The following is a 23,842-nucleotide window of genomic DNA, read 5'->3' on the forward strand; positions in this document are numbered from 1 at the left end:
GTGCAATCGCTAAGCAGCTTAACATGAAACATTGCATAAAAGTTTGTCCCAGCAAGGGCTGCCGTAAATATTTGGATTTACAAGACGAGATGATCTTCAGTCAGAGACACTTAAAGACTGATAAAATATGAAAAAAAAGTTTCTTAATTGCTGAACTTCTGGAAACCAGGAATTGAATCAAAATCAGAAGAGCTGGAAGGGACTTTGGAGGTCTTCTAGTCCAGCCCTCTGCTCAAGCAGGAGATTCAACAAAAGATTGGTTGCCCAATCTCTTCTTAAAAACCTCCAGTGATGAAGCACCCACAACTTCTGGTGGCGAGCTGTTCCACTGGTTAATTGTTCTCATTGTCAGGAAATTTATCCTTACTTCCAGGTTGCTCCTCTCCTTGATTAGTTTCCATCAGTTATTTCTTGTCTTGCCTTCTGGTGTTTTGGAAAATAAATTGACCCCCTCTTCTTTGTGGCAGCCTCTCAAATACTACTGCTATCAAGTCTCCCCTAGTCCTTCTTTTCTCCAGAGTAGCCAAACCCAGAACCTGCAACTGTTTTTCATATGTTTTAGTTTCCAGGCCTTTAATCCATCTTAGTTGCTCTTCTTTGCACTTTGCACTAGTCTCAACATCTTTTTTGTAATGTGGTGACCAAAACTGGATGCAGAATTCAAGGTGTGATCTTACTAAGGTTTATCAACTGGTACTAATACTTCCTGTGGTTTTGATTCTATGCCTGTTTATAGAACCTTCTAGAGATTGTGGCAAACCTGTTACAAATAGTCCTTGATTTACAAGAATTTATTTAGTGATCACTTGAAGTTACCCGGCACTGAAAAAAGTCACTTTATGACTACTCCTTATCACGACTCTGTTTCATACCATCTCTACAGCCATGCGATCAAAATTTACTTCTTAGCTATTTTAAACCTCGGACATCATCTGAATAGCCAAATCTGTATTTTACTGGAAAATATGTGTGGCCAGAAAAAAAAAATCAACTTTGTGGGTGGCCTAAAGCGACTTTTGGGGGATAAATAGCACGCCAGAAAATATCTCTGCGCTCATTTACCTTCCTCCATGGACAAGCTTCAACCATGGCAGCCATTTTGTGAACGTGTCCCCAACTTAACCTTCTCCAAGCTTTCTTTATGCCCAGTTCACTCACAGGATTCAAGGGGGGGGGATCCAGAAAAAGGTGTAGAACAGCCCATTTTTGCCATGCCACTCTAAATATTCATCTCTAGGCTGGAATACAAAAAAATAATGAACCTCAAGTTAATCTTGTTTTTCAGACTCTAGAAAGAGTGCAGAGAAGAGCAACAAAGATGAATAGGGACTGGAAGCTAAAACATATGCACTGCTCAAAAAAATAAAGGGAACATTTAAACAACACAATGTAACTCAAGTCAATCACACTTCTGTGAAATCAAACTGTCCACTTAGGTAGCAACACTGACTGACAATCAATTTCACATGCTGTTCTGCAAATGGAATAGACAACAGGTGGAAAGCATAGGCAGTTAGCAAGACATCCCCAATAAAGGAGTGGTTCTGCAGGTGGTGACCACAGACCACTTCTCAGGTCCTATGCTTTCTGGCTGATGGTTTGGTCACTTTTGAATGCTGGCGGTGCTTTCACTCTAGTGGTAGCATGAGACGGAGTCTACAACCCACACAAGTGGCTCAGGTAGTGCAGCTCATCCAGGATGGCACATCAATGCGAGCTGTGGCAAGAGGGTTTGCTGTGTCTGTCAGCGTAGTGTCCAGAGCATGGAGGCGCTACCAGGAGACAGGCCAGTACATCAGGAGACGTGGAGGAGGCCGTAGGAGGGCAACAACCCAGCATCAGGACCGCTACCTCTGCCTTTGTGCAAAGAGGGACAGGACCACTGCCAGAGCCCTGCAAAATGACCTCCAGCGGGCCATAAATGTGCATGTGGCTGCTCAAATGGTCAGAAACAGACTCCATGAGGGTGGTATGAGGGCCCGACATCCACAGGTGGGGGTTGTGCTTACAGCCCAACACCATGCAGGACGTTTGGCATTTGCCAGAGAACACCAAGATTGGCAAATTCACCACTGGCGCCCTGTGCTCTTCACAGATGAAAGCAGGTTCACACTGAGCACATGTGACAGACGTGACAGGGTCTGGAGACGCCGTGGAGAACGTTCTGCTGCCTGCAACATCCTCCAGCATGACCGGTTTGGCAGTGGATCAGTAATGGTGTGGGGTGGCATTTCTTTAGGGGGCCACACAGCCCCCCATGTGCTCGCCAGAGGTAGCCTGACTGCCATTAGGTACCGAGATGAGATCCTCAGACCCCTTGTGAGACCATATGCTGGTGCGGTTGGCCCTGGGTTCCTCCTAATGCATGACAATGCTAGACCTCATGTGGCTTGAGTGTGTCAGCAGATCCTGCAAGACGAAGGCATTGATGCTATGGACTGGCCCACCTGTTCTCCAGACCCGAATCCAATTGAGCACATCTGAGACATCATGTCTCGATCCATCCACCAACGCCACGTTGCGCCAGACTGTCCAGGAGTTGGGGGATGCTTTAGTCCAGGTGTTGGAGGAGATCCCTCAGGAGACCATCCGCCACCTCATCAGGAGCATGCCCAGGCGTTGTAGGGAGGTCATACAGGCATGTGGAGGCCACACACACTACTGAGCCTCATTTTGACTTGTTTTAAGGACATTACATCAAAGTTGGATCAGCCTGAAGTGTTTTTTTCCACTTTAATTTTGAGCGTAACTCCAAATCCAGACCTCCATGGGTTGCTAAATTTGATTTCCATTGATAATTTTTGTGTGATTTTGTTGTCAGCACGTTTAACTATGTAATGAACAAAGTATTTAATAAGAATATTTCATTCATTCAGATCTAGGATGTCTTATTTTTGTGTTCCCTTTATTTTTTTGAGCAGTGTATTAAAACAGTTGTTGGAATTGGGTATGTCTAGTTTGATGAAAAGAAGGACCAGGGGTGACATGACAGCAGTCTTCTAATATCTGAAGGGCTGCCATAAAGAAGAGGGAGTCAACTTATTTTGCAAAACACCTGAAGGCAGAAGAAGCAATGGATGGAAACTAATCAAGGAAAAAAGCAACCTAGAACTAAGGAGAAATTTCCTAACAGGTAGAACAATTAACTAGTGGAACAACTTACCTCCAGAAGTGATGAGTGTTTCAATACTGGAAAATTTAAGAAGAGATTGGACAACCATTTGTCTGAAATGGTATAGGACTTCCTGCCTGACTAGAAGACCTCCAAGGACCCTTCCTCCTCTGTTATTCTGTTATTTGCCTGATACAGGGAGTCATCCTGGGTTTACTCAACCATAAACCTCGGATGCTTTGGAGTTTTCAAGCTTCTTGTCCAGCTCAGAAATGAGCAAGCTATTGAATTCGCTTAACAGAGTGTAAAAGATCTATAGCAGGGTATAAAACTTTATTACAGTTGCTGTAAACAGCAGTTGTAATTTACAATAAAATTCACAATAAAAGTAGCTGTGAGCTATAGATTTTAATATCCAGCATCAAGGAGAACAGTAATCTATGCAGCTATAAAATAAGATCCTGGCACACAGAGTTTCAGGTGGAGTAGCAAAACTTTGCAAATTGAGAGTATACTCTTTGAGTCTTGGTTGTCCACATGATCTTTAACAAAATGCATTAGATTACCTAGCTGGGAGTGTTCCTAAACAGGACAAATTCCATATTGGTAGATTACCTTAGGTAAGGAACAATCAAGCAGGGTGTGGTGCAAGTATTCAGTGCCACGGGAGCCACAAGCAGCAGTTCAACTGGTCCAAAATGCAGCAGTATGAATAGTAAATGGAAACCTCTAGGCTTGCTTTATGAGTTATGAGAGCTGCATTGGCTTGCAGTTTCTCTCCAGGTGCAATTCAAGGGCATCATCCTTAAGGCCCTAAATGGCATAGGGCCAGGTTATTGGTAGGACCATCTTTCCCTAAACACATTTACCTGTCCTCCCAGGTCAGATAGGATGGGCCCATTCTTAATCCCTTCCCAGATTGTTATCTAACAGGAGTTAGAAATGAGAGGTCCTTACATAAGTCTTGAGTTCTATTGCTATTTGTTGCTTGGTTGAAATGAAGAAATCCTTGGTGCTCTCTGAGCTTGACTGTTGTCTTGCATATGTTTCATTACCCAGTGAACTGAGGTTATCCTAACCTCCTAAATTTCTTATCCCTCTGCAAAGCTTTGAAGACCCGGCTTTTCCCCTCAAGCCCTGGGATAAGATTGGATGACTGCAAAAGAGAAGTTTGACTTGGCACCAAGTATTTGTTGTTTCTGATGCTTTCGTCAGTCCGGTTGTATCTCATTTTAATTTCTGTAGCAATAGATTATCCATTGCCAGCTTGCTGGGTCTGTCGCAACTTCACCAGAGCCCCTTTAGCCAGGCCATTTCAGGGTGACTCAGGATGGCTGTCAGCGTTCCAGAAAACCTCCACTCCAACCAATAACTCCAAGACAGAAATCTTCTCAAAATTCTTTTTATCTGGATAGTAAACTGGCACAAACTGGGGAATCCCAAATCTGATAGTTCCGGGCTTCCTTGCAATAAATAAAAACTACAAATCCATCTCCTGCACCCATCATCACGTCACATGCCCCAATCACCATCCAACTTGAGACTTCCCCTCACTTATGCACAAAATAACATGACCTTGAATTAGAAAAAGAAAGTTATTATGTCTAACTACATACACTCCAAGAAATTCCCCCCTTCCATTTTCCCAGGCTCAAAATGTGGCAGCATGAGAGCATCTGGTCTCAATATGGCTTCCAAAGCTTCCTTCATGGCTGCTCTGACCATCCTGCAACATAAGACCACCCCATATCTTCACCCACTCCTAGCAAACCCTTACTTTGTCCTGTTGTCACCTCTCACAACTTGGACGAAGGGTCGGACCTTGAGAGGTCCAAGACACACTATAACAGCATCAAGTAACAATCACTGAATCCTCCAGAAGAGCAAAAACTAGAAGTCCGTTATCTCCCTTGACGCCCGAAGCAGTTAAGACAAAATAATGATTTTGTCTGTTTATTTTTATAGTTTTAATATGATTTTATATGCTGTTTTCTTTTGATTGGGAGCTTCCCGGAGCTCATTCGTAGACAGGCAGCTCTATAAATGCTTTCTTTTAAATAGGTAAGTTCTAGGAAATATTGTTAAATCTGCCTTTGGCTACCTCTGAATCATGAATACTAAATCAAGGGAGTAGAAACATTATGGAGAAAGCGAGTTGTTCAAGAAATTTTACTGACATACTTGAAATCACGGTTCTTTGGCACAATTACTGCAGCCGATGCCATCCCCCAACTGGTTGTTAGCAGCCACTGGTTTCTGCTGTGATAAAAGTCTTGGCTAGCTTATAAATCAATCCTCTTTACAGTGTTCAAAACAGGATTTTTTTCCTTGGTCAAAAAACACCATTGATCGTTTCCAATAAAGTTGGAAATACCTGTTTCAAGCTCAAAACATTTTGAATTCAGAACAGAGTGGGTAGATGGAACCATTTTGAGTTCAAATTGTTTTGCATTCAAAACATTTGGCATACTACAGAATTAAGATGGGTTTTGTCTAAGTGAGAACAAAATAATCCTTTTTTAAAAAAATTACTTGTTCAGAATAAATGGGTTTCTCTCTCTTTCTCACACACATACAACAGCAGGAGTTACTATGTAGGCCATGTACTGAAAGCTTAGCAGCACTATAGCCTAACAAAAAAAAAATCATTGTTTTAGAACATGAAGGAAAAAATGAGACACGGCAACATGGTATTATGAGTTTAACATTTTAAAAAAACAACCAATACATGTGTCAATGCTTCTTCCATCAGAAGAGCCTCATAGGAAAAGTTGGTTTTCCAACATTACAAGGAAGGAAAGTCATTCAAATTTTAAATTAGGTTGACAGATAGATATCTTACTCAGAACTAGAAAAAAACGCCCTACAAACAGTATTCAGGAGTAAGGTGTAAGTTTAACAGCTCTGCATCACTGTATCTTCCCTTTAAAAAGGCCACCAAAATCTGGCCTGATTAAAATTTTATCATTCTGTTTTTCTTTCAACAGCGACTATTCAAAGTTCTAAAGTTGCCCCAACTGGTAGTCACAACTGGCCCACATTTACAGCTGTTTGCAGTGCCCCATGGTCACGTGACCATGGTTTATAATGGTTTTGCCGGAAACTGGCTTTTATTTCTGGTTTCTAGCAACCAGACCATTTGCTACCATGTGAACAGTGGGCTCACTTGTATACACAGAATTACTTGTATAGACAGAAAAGAAGGCAAAATACACAGCCTATATATACAAAGAACTTTTCTGTTACAGTTATCCTATTTTTCTTGTGAAATGCCAAACGGCTGCTTAAGTTCATGGAATGAGTCAGCAGGAATCATGGAATTCCCCCCACTTAAATGTGCACATCAAAACCTGTTTCCACTGATACCACAAATGGAAAGTTTTCTCCCTAGGTTTCTCAGATTTGAAATGGATCTAATGAAAATTAGCACTGAACAGATGCTTTTATAAATAAGGGAAAAGGATAAATACATGTTGTCTCCTATTACAGAAGTAGTCTATTTGACCTGCTTCTAAGTAAGAAATAAACAAAAAGAAATACTCTTGCTTCACCGGGCTAACTGAAGTTCTTTGCTTTTAACTGGCACCAGACAGGTGTGACATTATAGACCAACTCTTAGCAAAATCTTCTTATGCTCTCAGGCTTTCACTAAGTCAATATATAAATAAAGACATTAAGTCGGTAAAACCTCAAATAAACCCGCGAAGTAAAATGACTGATCTAATGATGGATGCCAGATGGGGCCACCAGTCTAGTTTCCACTACAAAACCCATCTCCTTCCTAACTGCAAAGATTCAGCATATGGACCAGTGGTGGCTAACCTTTTTGGCTTCCTGTGCCAAAAATTGCGTGCGCGCTTGTGCACCAGCACCCAGAAGGCAATGCGCCCCCCCGCCCTCTGCACATGCGCGTGCAATCCTTACCCCCCACCGCCCCCTTACCTGCACTGTGCCTCCCAGCTGATTTTCGGCCTGTTTGAGGCCTTTTTCGGCCTCCCAGAGGCTCGAGGAAAGCTTCTGTAGGCTTTGCAGGCCAAAAAATGGGCCCGTTTTATCACTTCCTATATTTCCAGAAATACAGGAAGTGATGAAACGGGCCCATTTTTCAGCCTGCAAAGGCTTTCCTCAAGGCTCTGGGAGGCTGAAAAAGGCCTCAAACAGGCCGAAAATCAGCTGTGAGCAGTGAGGTAAGTTTGCCTGCGGCTTGCATGCCAGCACAAATGTCTCTGCGTGCCACAGAGCCACAAATTAGCTAACCCATTACTGTTTAGTTAAATTTTATTGGCTGCCCAACTAAAGAACTTTCATGTTCTTTAAAGTGGTCTTTGTATAAAAAAGTGTCTTTTAATCCCCAATCCCTACATAGCATCAAAAATACCCCTGGATTTCTGGATGACTCTGAACATTATCGATCTGAGTCACTTTCGCTCTCCTGCTTAATGTCGCTGTCTCCTCCAGCACTGTTCTCCTCTTCACTTTCTTTATCCCAGTCCTTCATTGAGGCTCCCATCATGTAATCGTCTCGCAATATATTCCATGCTGGAGCGTCTTCAGATTTCGGTTTATTCTAAGAAGTTGGAGATGGAAAGTAGAGGAAAATTCAGCATACCACAACTGAAACTGTGTTAAATGAATCACTGCAGTTAAGTTAATTACACGGTTGTGAGGTGAATCTGGCTTCTCCATTGATTTTGCTTGTCCGAAGGTCACAAAAGGGGATCACATGACCCCTGGCACACTGCAACCATCATAAATATGAACCAGTTGTCAGGCATCTGAATTTAAATCACGTGACCATGGGGATGCTGCAACAGTTGTAAGTGTGAAACATGGTCGTTAAGTCACTTTTTTCAGTGCTGTTGTAACTTCAAATGGTCACTAAATGAACTGTTGTAAGTCGAGGTCTACCTGCATACTGCATAAGCCAGAAAGAAGACTGAGAAAATATCTACAAATCCCTCGCATCCTGGACATAAACTTTCCACTTCTCTCCTCAGGACGCCTCCATAGGACATTGCATGCCAAAACAACCAGATACACTGAGAGTTTTTCCCCTGTGCCATCACTCTACTAAACACCTATTTCCCGCCTTATATTTACCCATGTAGTAGGGCTGTATTGCTATTACCCTTCTCATCATCTCATCTTTCCTACTACCTTCTCCTATTGTTATCTTACGATTTATCACTTGTTGTTTGTATCTTTATTGATTGTATCATATGATTTATGATCTTTGACCTATCACTTTGTTGTTTGTATGTACGCTAAGATTATCCACCGATGACAAATTCCTTTTTTGTGTCCAATCGCACTTGGCCAATGAAAAATATTCCTATTCCTTTCAAGTCCATGTACAGAGTGTCTTTGACTTAGAACAGAGGTGGTATTCAGCAGGTTCTGACCAGTTCTGGAGAACCGGTAGCGCAAATTTTGAGTAGTTTGGAGAACCGGCAAAAACCACCTCTGACTGGCCCTGCTCTCATCTATTCTCTGCCTCCCATTGAGTCCCAGCTGATTGGCTGGGTCTTCTTTGGTTGCCCTGCACAGGAGAACAGAGCTGGAAAGCAGGTTAGTGGGGTGGGGAGGGAATGAGGATTTTACAGTAACCTTCCCCTGCCACACCCACCAAGCCACGCCTACAGAACCGTTAGTAAAAAAAATTTGAATCCTACCACTGACTTAGAGCCACCTCTTTAGTGACTGTTCAAAGTTATGACACCGCTAAAAATAGTGACGGAACACCCCTTACCTGACGGCTGCTTGATGACTTTCTCTCAGGGTTTTGTTCCATTTCCTTTCCATCCATTCCTCGGAGGACGCTGATGAAGTCTCTTTTGGAAACTGAGGAGATCAATTTCGCTCGCTTCCTCTCAGAGCTGCCCGCTTCTTTTATCTTCTCACCCACATTGGTTTGGTGCTTCCGGACTGCATTGAATAACTGAACTACCCCCCTGGAAATTAAAAGGAACCATTAGGCAGCTAGGTTTAATGACCGAAGCAATGTTTATGGCCCCTCTGTCACAGCCTCAACAAGGAACCCTAATTATAGGTAGTCTTCAATTTACAGCGACAACTGGGGCCAGAATTACTGTTGCTAAGCAAAGCACTTAAGTGAGTCACCCCAATTTTAGGTCCTTTTTTTTTGGCTAGAATTGTTTAAGATAATCCGGCTCCCCGCTGCAATTGACTGTGCTCGTCAGAAGCCAGCTGGGAAGGTCATAAATGGAGATCATGGATCCCTGCAACTGTTGTATATTTATGCCAGTTGCCAAGTGCTGTATTTTGATCACGTAACCATGGGGATGTTGCGACGGTTCTAAGTGTGAGGGCTAGTCACTTTTTTTTTCACTGCTATTGTTGACTTTGAATAGTCATCAAATCAGTGACTGTCAAGGACTAACTATAGGGTTAGGATGGCAGAAATATTTTTTTCGACTACCAAGCTTATTCAATAGTCAAGGAAATCCAGCTCGGTTATTTAATACATTACAGTCTAATTCTACATAACATTTTATGTTTTTTTTAATAAGACTTCTGAATACTTTTGCTGATATTTTATGAGATAGACCCATATACAGGGGGCCCACGACTTACAACAGTTCGTTTAGTGACGGTTCAAAGTTACAACGGCACTGAAAAAAGTGACATGACCATTTTTCACACTTATGACTGTTGCAGCATCCCCAGGGTCACATGATCAAAATTTAGATGCTTGGCGACTGGTTCATATTTGTGACGGTTGCAGAGTCCTGGGTCATGTGATCCCTTTTTGCGACCTTCTGACGAGCAAAGTTAATGGGGAAGCCAGATTCACTTAACAACTGTGGCAAGAAATGTCATAAAATGGAGCAAAACTCACTTAACAAATGTCTCACTTAGCAACAAAAATCTGGGGCTCAATTATGGTCGTAAGTCGAGGACTACCTGTACAAGTCACTCAAATCAGCCAAGAATTTGATTTGATCAAGAGATCACCCTGCAAAGCTTTTTGGTTTGGTTTGCTGTAGCGGTTAAGGTTCGAGGCTAGAAACCAGGAGACTGTGAGTTCTAATCCCACCATGGGGCATGAAAGCTGACTTGGTGACTTTGGGCCAATCACCTGTAGGCCAGCAGATGACTTTGGGCCAATCACTGGGAGCCTGTGTGTTCTAGTTCCGCCTTAGGGATGAAAGCCGGCTCAGGGACCTTGGGCCAGTCCCAAGTCCAACCTACCTCACAGGGTGGTTGTTGTGAGGAAAGTAGGAGGAAGAAGGAATACAGGTAGTCCACGACTTACACAACAGTTCATTTAGTGATTGTTTGAAGTTAAAACGGTGCTGGAAAAAGTGACTTATGACTGTTTTTCACACTTATGACCTTTGCAGTACCCCCACAGTCACGTGATCAAAATTCAGACCTATGTCAATCGATTCATATTTATGACAGTTGCCGTGTCCTAAGGTTATGTGATCACCTTTTGCGACCTTCTGACGAGCAAAGTCACTGGGGAAGGCCGATTCACCCAATAATTATGTTACCAATTTAATGCCTGCAGTGATTCACTTAACCACTCCGGCAAGAAAGGTTGTAAAATGGGACAAAACTCACGCAACCGATGTCTCACTTAACGTAAATCTGGGGCTCAACTTTAGTCACACGTTGAAGACTGCCCGTATTAGTTATGTTCACTGCCTTGAGTTATTTATAAAAATAATAAAGGCAAGATCTTTATTAAATCTAAATCTAAAATCTTTTCAAAGACCAAACGTTTACTTTTACCTGGTGGCAACCCTCTGAAGGTTTCTCTCAACTTCTCTGTCTTTGACAACATCCGGCTTCACTCGGCACATCATTTCCCATTCCCGCTTTTTATTCAGCTGGGTTACAAACACAGGGGAGAAATTAGTCATTTAATAGAAAGTACTGAAGGAAGAACCAACCCTTTCTAGCTAAAGGTTATTGAAGTGAAAATGTGCTACAGGAGAACAGTCATTATCATTACGGATATGCTCCCACACCAAAGAGCAACTTTCGGAAGACACAGAGAAGCCCTTTTTTTTTTCCCTGCAGGAAGGATAAATTTGCTTTTCTTCAATTGAATTGAAAAGTATCCTTGAAAAGTATCCAGAAGATTTCATTAGTTCAAAATGCGGAAGCCCACATAATTTTGTGTAACTCTAGATTTGTACACGTGTTCTCTCTCTTGCTGGAGCTGCACTGGTGGCTGATTTGCTTCTGGCTCCAATTCAAGGTGCTGGTTGACACCAGTGGTGGGATTCAAATTTTTTTACTACCGTTCTGTGGGCGCGGCTTGGTGGGCGTGGCAGGGGAAGGATACTGAAAAATCCCCATTCCCTTCCCACCCCACTAACCTGCTTTCCAGCTCCATTCTCCTCTGCAGGGCAACAAAAGAAGACCCAGCCAATCAGCTGGGACTCAGGAGGCAGAGAATGGATGGGGGTGGGGCCAGTCAGAGGTGGGATTTGCCGGTTCTCCGAGCTACTCAAAATTTCTGCTACCGGTTCTCCAGAACTGGTCAGAACCTGCTGAATACCACCTCTGGTTGACACCTTTAAAGTCCTACATAGCTTAAGGCCAGGTTATTTGAAGGACTTACTTTTCCCAGTTGTGTCTACCAGAAGAGGGCAGGGATTGCTATGGGTTATCTCTCTTAAGAAGTTCCATCTGATGGGGCCAAGAAGGCCACTCTGCATAGCGGCCTCCCTCCCTGTGGAGCACCATCCCTGCAGAGATTGGCCCCCATCTTGATATTTTGTTTAAAAGGCTCTGAAGATATGGTTTTGTGACCCCAGGGGGATATGGAGCCCATCAATGGCTTAACTGTTGTTGCCAGGGGCTGGAGGTTCATTAGGTTTCTGGCTGGGGAATTGTGGGAGTTGAGGCCCACGCATCTTAAAGCTGCCAAGTTTGAGAAAGATTGATTTACACTGTGTCCTGAATATACTGTAAGAATATAAGTCATTTAGCAACTAGTAGCTCCATTCATTATGCTGTCATTAATAAGAGAGGAAAAGCTTCAAGGCATAGACGGATAAGAATATGGTTTACTAGATATGTCTGCTTTTAACCCTGAAACAATTTTGACTTAATGCTGAGAAGATAAAAAAAAAACAAAAAACTCCTTGAGTTTCTATAAAATAACCAGAAGGCTGTCCAGGATTTTAAGTTGAAGTGCCCAATTTCCTTCATGAAATACCCTCCAGAAATGTAGGTAACTAAGAACTGTCTCACTGGGGAGAAGCCATGAGAAGGCTTCCTTCTAAACCATAGTGCAAAACTAAGATTAGATTCTTTTTGGACATAGCTTTGAAAACCTGAACATTCTACAGGCCTTGTTGAACCCTGGAAAGTTGTGGGGGGGAGGTTTGGGGTGTGTGTGTGCATTTATTTTCTCTGGCTGTTTATGATTTTACCTTTTATGTTTTTTGTTCTGTATTTTTAAATTTTATATTTCATGTATTATCTGCCTCTTAATGACAAAGAATCTGAAAGTGTGTATCACACAGGATATACACTATGAAAATAATACAGATGTTTTCCCCCTCCAAGGAGCAGGGAGGTAGAAGTCATGTAATATCCTATACCTGGTGGCATGACATAGTATGTTATCAATAGTGTGTGTGTGTGTGCGTGTGCACACACACTATTGGATAGCAACTTTTCAAAAGTGTAAGCCATCCAGACCCACCTAGAGTTGGACAACCTCTAAATTTTGTAACATAAAAACAGAATTAAAACATTCATTTTACACATTTAACAACAGATCATTTACATTTATCAATCCAATTTATATGGTTGCCCATCATCTTCATTTAACAACCCCAAAGCTCTATAGACAGCTAGTTGATGATAGATAACTTGCCAAAATCAGGGTTTTGTGATACAGGGAATCCTCAACTTAACCACCATTCATTTAGTGACTGTTTAAAGTTGCAGTGGCACTGAAAAAAAGTGGCTTACAATGACCATCGCAGCATCCAAATGGTCACGTGATCAAAATTCGTGCAGTTGGCAAGCAGCATTTATTTACTGTTGACTGCACCATCTCAGGTCATGAGATCATCATTTGCGATCTTCCCAGCCAGCTTCTGACAAGCAAAACCAATGGGAGAATGTGTATTTGCTTAATGACCATGTGATTAACACGTTCTGTGATTCGCTTAACAATGATGGCAAAAAAGGAAAACCAGGGGAAGTCATTTAACAACCACCTTGCTTAGCAGTGGAAATTTTTATTCCAATTGTGATCATACATTAAGCATAACTTGTATCTCAGCTACTGTACATTTCTTGAATAGTAGCGGTAATATTCAACTGCTTCCTTACCTTCTTCCTCTGCTCCAATCTCTCTTGTTTTTCTTTTTTTCGTTCTACATCCCGCTCCTTGTTTTTCAACAGGATAGTGGGCTTATCACTAGAAATCTTTTTGTTAAGCACTTTGGCCATGGCTTCAGCCCATCCAGCGTTTCCTGTTTCTTTGGATTTCTCTGCATCATTAACTTTGGTATCTGGAGTCTTAGGTGTATCATCAACTTCGTCATCCTGCTCTCCTTCATCACTTGAAAAGCTATCTTCTGGAACTCCTGAACTCCATTCAGATCCTAAAAGAAACAAAATATCCTTGTTACTTGCATCGTATCCATAACCAAAATACTGTATCTAAATTTTGGTAAATTAATTAAATTCAAATATACCCACCACTTTTTAAAAACTAATAGCTCACAAGAACAAGAGGAGTTTGTATCGTTTCAAGGAAACAATGAGAATGTGTGTTTTGTACAACTAAGATTATTTCTGGCAGGACCAAGATGGAATAGAGCAATCCATCTACATCTGCTTGATCTCACAGAGGGTTTTGATACTATTGATCATTATATCTTTTTGAACTGTGTCTAAGGATAAGGAGCATAGAGCACTGTTTTGTAAGCTGGCAAAGAAGTGAGAGAAGGATGTATACTCTCTCCTTAATTATTCAAGTCTGAATATACAGTATATTAAAGGAAGTTGGACTGAAAGAAGATTTGGTTTTAAAACTGAAGGCAGAAACATCAACAATCTGTATTATGCTAATGTAGCTACTTGATAGTCAAAAAATGGAAATCTTTTCTCCTAAAATCAAAGATAAAGACAACCAATCTAATGACAAAGGTACAACAATCAGGATTGACAATGAAGAAGTATATATCTCCTGCTTTTAGGATTACCCATTAACAGTAAAGAAAAAGCAATCAACCAATATGCAATTGTTAGGAGCAGCTGCGATGGCCTTGTAAAAATATTCATGCTGCGATATCTACAAAAATCACAATCGCGCAAGCAACACTATGACACTATGAAAGTGAATGTCTGATCCCAAAGAAGCAGGATAGAGCAGAGGATGACCAGCAGCCAGGAGGATGGACTGAGTTACAGTGGCTATAAGTAAACAGTTATAGCACCAGAAGGATCAAGTTGAAAACAGATCCTCCAGAGGAAATTTATTTACGTGATCACCAAAGCAACCACATCAGCATAATCAACCTCTCAATTTCACTACCTTATGAGGAAACGTCATCAGTGTAAGGTTTAGAGGGGCAACAAGGCTGCCTTTTTGTGAAGCAATACCATGAGGTCCTTTGATGCTCTGTGAGCTTGGTTGTTTTCTTGCAGACATTTCATTGCTAGGTAACATAGCTAGTATTTATTTTTTATTTTATTTGGTTTTTCAATTGCTTACAAGATAATAGGTATAAGTAAAAACATAGTTATGAATACATGGATACATATAAGAAAAATAAAAGAAACAATAGGACAGGGACGGTTGGTCTGCTTATGCACACCCCATACAGACCTCTTAGGAAAGGAGTGAGGTCAATAGTAGACAGTCCAAAGTTAAAGTTTTTGGGGCTTGGGGAAGAAACCATAGAGTCAGGTAGAGCGTTCCAGACATTGACCACTAGTTAAAAATACAGTATTTCCTGCAATCAAGTTTGGTGCGATTAACCTTGAGTTATGATGTTACCTAGTTGGAGAACGAAAAATCTGCAAGCAAACAAACCAAGTTCAGAGGGAAGCAAGAACCCCACAGTTCAACTTCTGAGCTACAAATATTCTTTTTCAGTGGCAATTAATATCGAGCAAAGAAATAAACCAATTCAAGAAAATGAGGCTCTTTGGTTGTTCTCGAAGCTTGCTTGTTTTCTTGCAGACGCTTCATTACACAACCTAGGTAACGTCATCAGTACCTACCACCGATGATGTTACCTAGTTTGGCTAATGAAACGTCTGCAAGAAAACAAGCTTCGGCAGCGCAGATCACCCCTCATTTCAACCCCGAGCTACAAATATTCTTCTTTATTGGTAACCCAAGAAAAGCGAGTGATCCATAACCATGTGGGAGGCTAAGAAATGGGAAAGCGACAGACACTAGATCTAATGATCTGGGAAAGAAAGCGATATTTATCAGACATCCCCATAGGGTCCCCTTTATCTTACACTTCTCGTTATAAATACAGATGATTTGTCCGTCGCTTTTTAAGCAGAAACCCTTTTGCTTTCTCCACAGCTGCCTCCGCCTCTCCCCCCATCGGCCATCCATTAGCCGGCTAACCAGTTACAGATCCCCTCCCCAGCTTTACCACTATCGTTTTCTTCCAATTCAGCGCTGAGAACTTTCGCCACCCCATACGGATCTACGACAGCCACCGCCATCTTGCTGGTCCTGTCCCTTAAGCGATCCGGGGAAAACACGCAGCCGTCACAAAGGTTCCGGCCGGGACTACTTCTAGAGACCGGATGGGAGTGGGCGAGATTTTTACCCCGATGCCTGCACGCATTCTGATGAGAAGAACGTAATATCGAGTGGAAGTGGTCTGCTGCCAATTAGGAATGACGGGGTGATCTGGGGGAAAACGGGTGTTTCAGCACAATGCACCTCCACCACATTCCCTTTGGAGAGCAAGATGGGCGGCAAAGGGAAGGAAGGAAGGAAGTAGAAAGGAAAATAAGATAGGGAATGGGAAGGAAGGAAGTAGAAAATAAGGGAGGGGATAGGAAGGGGGAGGGGGTAGAAAGGAAAGAGAAGAAGGAAGGAAGGGAATGAGAAGGAAGGAAGAGGAAAGGAAGGGAACAGAGGGGGTAGAAAGAAAGAAAAAGTACAAGGAGAGGGAAGATAAGGAATGGGATGAAAGGGAGGAAGTAGAAAGGAAAGAAAATTAGGGAGGGAGGGGGTAGAAAGGAAGGAGAAGAAGGAAGGGAGGAATGGGAAGGAAGGAAGGGATAGAGAGGAAGGAAAGAAGAGGAAAGGAAGGGAATGGAGGGGGTAGGAAGGAAGGAAGAAAAAGAGTACAAGGAGGACAGGAAGGGAAGAAAATGAGTGGGAAGGGAGGGAGAGAGGAAGGAGCCTGCAAGAAAGCAAGAAATGTACAATACAAGAAGCTACAAGAAGCTCCTTTTTGTAAAGCAGAATTTGGCAGGTCTACTGGGATTTCATTCTGAATCAATGGGACTCAATGGGTGTGAGCCAGACTCTGAATGGAGCTTCCCAAAATAGTGTTTCTCAACCTCAGAAACTTTACCCAAAGGTGCGTTTTAAAAAAGAAAGCCGACTAAGAAAGTCCAGTTGCTTTTTGAAAAGGTGGAGGATTGAGACTCCATAAATACAGGTAGTCCTTGACTTACAACAGTTCATTTAGCTATCGTTCAAAGTTACATGGTACTGAAAAATGTGACTTGATGACCATTTTTCAGTTATGACCTTTGCAGCATCCTCAAAGTCAGGTGATCAAAATTCAGAAGCTTGGCAATTGGTTTATATTTATGACAGTTGCTATGTCTCAAGGTCCCGTCTTTTGATCTGACAAAGTCAACAGAGAAGCCATTACTTAGCAATTTTGTTATTGTTCACTTAACAATTTTGTTATTCACTGTGGCAAGAAAGGTCATAAAATGAGGCAAAAACTCACTTCAATGTCTTACTTAACAAAGTAATTGGACTCAATTATGGTCATAAGTAGAGGACTACCCGTACTTGGAAACTTTTAAGATGTGTGGACTTTTTTATGTTTTAAGGTACATTCAATTCATCTTTCATTTAATGGTGTGTCATCTTGTGCAATAACAATTAAAATTTACATCCATTTTCATTACTTTAGTATTCTCTATTCTTACTTATTCTAATCTTATTGATATACGTAGTATCTCTATTACAACACTCTTCTTCTTAATATGTTTAATGCTATTAACACATTTTCTATATTTCACTAATCCAGAGGTCTCCAAACTTGGCAAGTTTTAAGACTATGCTGGCTAGATAATTCTGGGAGTTGAAGTCCACATGTCTTAAAGTTGCCAAGTTTGGAGACCTCTGCGTTAATCTATTAGCTATTTCTAGCTTTCATATTTTTTCTCTAGCCATCGATAAAAGTTCCCATATCTTATAATATACAATTTGCTCCTCTTTAATTGGGAGTGTTAGAAGCATAGAAGATGTGTGGACTTCAACTCCCAGAATTCCCCAGCCAGAAGTCTTAAATGTCTAAGGTTGAGAATCACTTGATTTATTTATCACACAGCATTATTTTGGTTATTAATTTACCATTTTAATTGCAAATGGTTCATTTTAGAGCTAAATTAAGTTCACATTTGAGTGCATACTTCCCATATTGTCTAGTTTTTAATAGGGGGGCGGCAAATAATTAAGTCTCGCCCTCTTCCTCCTGCATTCATGCTCAAACGGACACCTGGAGAGCGCGTGCGCGCCTGAAAAGAAGGTTCCTGGGCACGCGCAGCCGCGCGCTCTGGAAAAGGCGGGAAAGCAGGAGGGGCGGGGGCCACGGGGGAGGAGAAAGGAGGTGTCGCGTGCGCGACCTCTCTGATGCCCCGCCCACTCCCGATCGGGCCCGAGCACGTCCGAGCGGGAGCGGGAGGAGGCGCGCGCACCGGCAAAGCATCAACAGGGAGGGCAAGGAAAAAAAACAGGCAGAAAGATTTAAGGACCTTCCGCCCGGGTGGTTGTCCGGAGCAAGGTATCGTTTGAACGTCGCAAGGCCGGCCGAGGGTATTAAGGCGCAAAAGCAAGCCGGCTTCGGTGGAACGAAAAGAGTGAAGGAAGAAATAAATCAATGCAATAAATAAGCCGGGGAGGTGATTCGGTGGGAGGGGAAGCGAGAGAAAGAAGAGCCGGAAAGAGGGCATGCGCGGCGGTGGCGGTGGGCGAGAAGAAAGAGGGGGAGGGCGGCAAAAGCGGGGAGCGCGCGTGCCGTCAAGAGCCACGCGGGCGGGGGTTGCGCGTGCGCCGCCGCCGGCTCCCGCTCATTGGACGAGGGGGCGCGTGCCGCTGACGTAAGCAGCGATCTCGGAAAGGAGGGAGGGAGGAAAGCGGTTGAGATGGTAAGGCCGTGATTTAGCGATTGTCGCCCTCTAGGGGGCAAGCAGCGTTAATTCCAGCTGAAACCCCATCAGTCTTTCTATACATGGGAGATTTATTTTTTTCCCCCGAGCTGAAAAGATGGGAAAATGCCTATGAAGAAAGCAAGAGCCAAACCACTTTGGGATACTTTCCAGGAAAACAGCATGTGGATGAACAATTCACGAGTCCCCCAAGAGTTGAGCTTATTTAGAGGAGACTTTATAGGGGTGTAGAGTAACGTTTGTCAACCTAGCAAAGGGTAAGATGCAGGGACTTCAACTCTCAGAATTCCTTAGCCAACATACTGGCTGAGGAATTCTGGGAGTTGAAGTCCAGGCATGCTGGCTGGGGAATGCCACAAGCATCCATACAATACTTTACACCAGGAGTCTCCAGACTTGGCAACTTTAAGACTTGTGGACTTCAACTCCCAGAATTGCCCAGCCAGCATGACTAGCTGAAGAATTATGGGAGTTGAAGTCCACAGATCTTAAAAGTTGCCAAGCTTGGAGACGCCTGCTTTACACATTGCCTTTTGTTGTCATTCCTGTCTATGGGATTTCCTCTTCAGTAATCCATGATTTTCAGTCTTCCCCTTACTGTCCATTTTTCCTTCAGGCACAGATAGTCCTTGACTTATGACTACAATTGAGCACAAAATTTCTGTTAAGTGAGACATTCTGTTAAGTGAGTTTTGCTCCATTTTGCTGCCCTTCTTGCCACATTTGTTAAGTGAATTGCTGCAGTTGTTAAGCCAGTAACATGGTTGTTAAGTGAATCTGGCTTTCCTCATTGATTTTGCTTGTCAGAAGGTCGCAAAAGGTGATAGCATGACCTCAGGATACAGCAACGGTCATAAGTATGAGTCTGTTGCCAAGCATCTAGATTTTGATCCCATGACCATGGCGATGCTGCAAGATCGTAAGTTGGAAAAATGATCATAAGTTACTATTTTCAGTGCAGCTGTAACTTTGATCACTAACAAATGGTTGTAAGTCGAGAACTGACATATTAGTTTTGTGATGCAATCTTTGTTCATTCTGTCTTTTTCATGCATTGTTGTGTTCAATCCATGTTCATTCAGCATTTCTGCATTGTGTCTCAAATCCTTGTTTTTACATCACACACTTCTTAACCACTCAATTCCCAACACATTCTAATTACTTTTATGCATTTATATATTTAAATCCTGCCTTTATTATTTTTACAAATAAGGCGGTGAATATATCCAACATCTTCTATTTTCCTCTACAATAGTCCTCCACAACAACAACCCTGTGAAGTGGGCTAGGCTGACAGTGATTGGCCCAAGATCACGCAGCTGGCTTTCATGGCTAAGGCAAGACTTAAAACTTACAATCTCTTGCTTTTTAGTCTGGTGCCTTAAACCACTAGATCAGGGGTGTCAAACTGGCGGCCCATGGGCCAGATGTGTCACGCGCAGGCCACGCCCACCCCAGTTCCGCGAATGGGAAAAACATCACGAAATGTCACGTGACGGCAACGTGATGCGTTGAGTTTGACATGCATGCTCTAGATTATATTTCTTGCGATATACCCAACTCCGTGTAACTGCAGTCTTGAATTAAGCTATTTTTGCTTCTTTGGGCACATACAGGTAATCCTCGGGTTATGACTGTAAATGAGTTCACAATTACAGTTCTAAGTTGTGATTGTTAAGCAAATCCCATAACCACCCCTGGTTTTATGACCTTTTTTTGTGGTAGTGAACTGAATGCCACAGTTGTTAAATAAAAGCATTTTAGTTAGTGGGTGGTGTTTTTTTTCCAGCTGAAAACCAGAAATAAACACCAGTTTCTGGCAAAATAATAATAATAATGCCAAAATAGTTATGTGACCAGGGGATGCTACAAACAGTCCTAAATGAAAGCCATTTGCCAAATGCTCAAAATCCAATCACATGACTGGGGGAGGGGGGCAACTTTGAAACTGGGTCGTAAATAGTTTTGGGAATGTCTGTTATAACTTTGAATGGCCGCTAAGTGACTAGGCATACGTATCAAGGACTACCTGTAATCTTTCCTTGCAAACTCACTGCGTAACACATTCTAACTTTCTATCAGTATTTGCACATCTTAAAATTTCCCCATACATTTTCTCATTCTACCAAAGTACAGGTAGTCCTCATTTAATGACTGTGATTTAGACTAAATGGTGCAGATGTAAAGAGTAAGATCACATGGCCATGCCAGTAAATGACAGCAGTTCTGGCCTTTCCGATTGGTGTCATTAAGCGACTTGCACCATGATTCAGTGCGAACCACCTGGTTGCCATTTGCAGCCTTCTGCCAGCGTCCTCATTGACTGCTTGTTGGAAACCAGCAACTGAGGTCGGAAATGGCGATCACATGACTGCAGGATGATGTAATGTCATAACTGACCGTTGCCCAAGGCCTGGATCATGTGATCATGGAGATGCTGCAACAACTGCAGCTACAAGGACAGATTATAAGTATCACTCTTTTAGCACCATCGTAAGTTTCGGCTGTTGCTAAATGAATGGTCATTAAGTGAAGACTACCTTTACTCAAATTAATCCATTTGCTAACCACTAAAATGAGTTCTCTTTACTCTGTGGAGCCAGTTCCCTTGAATCCTATTTGTTTTTGAAACTACAGAAAGTTACCCATCATGCTACACACCAATGATTCATTTTGAAAAATTAGGATTTACAGGGTTAGAGTTAGGCAGAGTCTGTTTCACCTGAACTCAGGAAACTTCCCAGTGCTTAGAACTTGCTAGTTATGTGGGTTTTTCCCCCCTTTATTGCAGTGGCTGAGTGTCCATAAAGCATCATTCAAAAGAAGGCAATAACCTTCGCAACTTAGAAAGGATCATGGATCACCTGGCTTCATTCAGCAGTAAGTAAGGTTAACTCTGAAATTGCAAAAAACCAAACCAAACCACCTCTTTACAAGCAAGAATGCTGTTTAACCTTGGTTAAATAGGTTAAATTAGAGTATTTAGCATTAGACTCTATGGCTTGGTGAAGTTAGAACATGCCTCCTATACGAAGCACGATATCCTTATATTGTGTAATGATTTTAAGCAGTAGAGGTTGTGAGTTTTCCGTCTCTGGAAATTTTAAGAGGCCAAGGTTGGAATAATTGTCCAAATGGAATAGCCCTTGGTGGGGTCCCTTCCAAATCTGCAGTTCTGTGGCTCAAAGGCATTTGCCATTTTTTTAATACACCAGAGAGATGTTAAAATTTGTAGTTACCGACCAAGGAATTAAGGGGGACTGGTATGGATCTATTTCAAACTATTTAGCTCTCATCAGCTAGTCATACCCTTCTGGGATTCAAACCCAGGCTTGCTTATATACTAGGTAGGTGTATTAACCTCTAAGCCACCGGCTCTCCTAGTTTTCTTGGCTATACCACGGGACAGATTTAAATGTTTTTTTTATTAGGGCAACCTAGTCTACCCAAATATGGATATGGCTAGCTGATGAGAGAGCTAAATAGCTTGAAATAATCTAGTCTCCCTTTATTTCTTTGTCGGTAAATATAAAATTTGACACAAAACTAGTTTGTTGTGAAAGCAACTGCCTACGAAGGCTCCTGGATTGGGGCTGAAAGGCAGAAGCAGTGTGCTACGTCCCATATTTGGGTAGACCAGGTTGCCTTGATTAAAAAAATACTTCATCAGAGAGATGGCTCTGTTCTGCTTTCTGTAAAAAAGGGCAGAGATTAGACAATTTAGAACAGGGGTTTAACAGATTCCAGCAGATAATCAGAGTTGGAAGGGACCTTGTAGGTCATCTAGTCCAACCCCCCGCCTAAGCGGGAGACCCTACACCATTTCTGACAAATGGCAGTCCAGTCTCTTCATGAAAGTCTCAAGTGATGAAGCTCCCACAATCTCCGAGGGCAACTTCTGTTCCATTGGTTGATTGTTCTCACTGTCAGCAAGTTTCTCCTTATTTCCAGGTTAAATCTCTCCTTGTTCAGTCCAACCATGTTAAGACCTGTGGACTTCAACTCCCAGAATTCCCCAGTACAGAAAAGATATGAATGTAGCTCTCCCTTAAATAGTAGGACGATTAACCTGTTGTAGCAAAAACTGCTAAGAGTATTATGGCAACTTAACAACTAAACATATTTTATTACAATACAGGTAGTCCTTGACTTATGACCAGAATTGAGCCCTAAATTTCTGTTGTTAAGTGAGACCTAAGTCATAAATAGGAACCAGTTGTCAAGCATCTGAATATAAATCACAGGGTCATAGGGATGCAACAGTCATAAGTGTAAAAAATGGTCATAAGTCACTTTTTTCAGAACCGTTCTAACTTCAGACGGTCACTAAACAAACTGTTGTAAGTCAAGGACTACCTGTATGTGTTTCCTTTCTTCCCCAGTAAAACAGGTATTGGTTTAGGGCAGGGGTGTCAAACTCAAGGCCTGTGGGCCGGATGCAGCCTGTGGGGCCTCCCTGGAAACAGCGAAGGACCCGCTTGCGTTGCCTCTGCCAGCGAAAACAGAGCAGGGTGGAGGCATCCCAAGCTCCGTGTTTGCTGGCAGAGGGCTATCAAAACAAGCCAAAAACAAAACAAAAGGATAAATGTTTCCTCTTTTGCATTTGCGCATGCAAGAAGGGCAGGAAGGGAGAAGGGGAAAGAGGAAAGACAAGGAAAAAGAAGGGAAGATAGCAAGGAAGGAAAAATAAGGAAAAAGGGGAAGGAAGAAGAAAGGAGAAGGAAGAGGGAAGGGAAAAAAAGGAAGGAAGGAAGGAGATTATAATGAAAGTGAAGGAGGGTCTCAGGGAAGTCCTGCCTTAGCACTTATCCACCACAGGTGCCCCTGACACGAGTCATGTGTCACGCCCACCATGGCCACGCCTACCATGGCCACACCACCCCCGGCCCTCCAAGGTCAAACACAACCTTGATGCAGCCCTCAATCAAGTTTGACACCCCTGGTTTAGGGTGATTGTAGTTGGCCTGCAGACATTTGTATAACCACTAGATGGCAGTAAAGATGCTTGGTTGACAAAGAGCTCCCCTTGTTTGTCAGCATTCCCTTCCAGGGCTAGGAGCAGATACAAGAGTTGAGTCAAAGCAAGGAATGAAGGGGTTAGGATGGCGTGTACCTTAACCCTAGGTGGCAGGAGGAACAAAATGTCCTCCTCCTCCTCCTTCCAAAACTTTTTTCTTCTCTGAAAGTTGCCATTTTCTAACAGAGCAATTTTAAAGGGAGAATCCAAGGTCAAGTTTCTAAGAGAGAATTCTATCTGGCCATGACTAAGGACAAAGGCTTTTCTGGTCTTGTTCCATGTGCTAATCAACGCAAGGACACCAGATAGTTGTCATTCATGAC

At 42.5% G+C, this 23,842-nt stretch overlaps 2 protein-coding genes across 7 annotated transcripts in view; one reads left to right on the forward strand and one right to left on the reverse strand.

Annotated features, from left to right (window-relative positions):
- Nucleotides 1-7,378: 7,378 nt before the first annotated feature.
- RRP15 (ribosomal RNA processing 15 homolog) lies at nucleotides 7,379-16,232 on the reverse strand. The gene is made up of 5 exons (XM_026680465.2): nucleotides 15,730-16,232; nucleotides 13,439-13,713; nucleotides 10,871-10,968; nucleotides 8,862-9,063; nucleotides 7,379-7,679 (listed from the first exon to the last, which is right to left on the reverse strand). The coding sequence occupies exons 1-5, from the start codon at nucleotides 15,800-15,802 to the stop codon at nucleotides 7,518-7,520; spliced, it is 810 nt and encodes a 269-aa protein (XP_026536250.1). The 5' UTR covers nucleotides 15,803-16,232; the 3' UTR covers nucleotides 7,379-7,517.
- Nucleotides 15,943-23,842, forward strand: part of TADA2A (transcriptional adaptor 2A) — a 58,631-nt gene continuing 50,731 nt past the window's right edge. Inside the window, exons 1-3 of one of the 6 annotated variants that reach the window (XM_087956787.1) lie at nucleotides 18,030-18,117; nucleotides 19,310-19,421; nucleotides 21,294-21,382. In XM_087956787.1, coding sequence (XP_087812913.1) covers nucleotides 21,358-21,382 — 25 coding nt within the window. In that variant the 5' untranslated portion in view covers nucleotides 18,030-18,117; nucleotides 19,310-19,421; nucleotides 21,294-21,357. Of the gene's footprint in view, nucleotides 15,962-17,926; nucleotides 18,150-19,309; nucleotides 19,422-19,767; nucleotides 19,840-21,293; nucleotides 21,383-23,842 lie in introns of those variants that run through there. The other 5 variants (XM_087956815.1, XM_026680464.2, XM_087956795.1 and 2 more) reach the window with 5 other exon arrangements.

This window comes from Notechis scutatus, chromosome 1 (assembly GCF_049901735.1).
Source record: "Notechis scutatus isolate UNSWTSFEM ecotype Mainland chromosome 1, rNotScu1.2, whole genome shotgun sequence".
NCBI classification, from domain to species: domain Eukaryota; kingdom Metazoa; phylum Chordata; class Lepidosauria; order Squamata; family Elapidae; genus Notechis; species Notechis scutatus.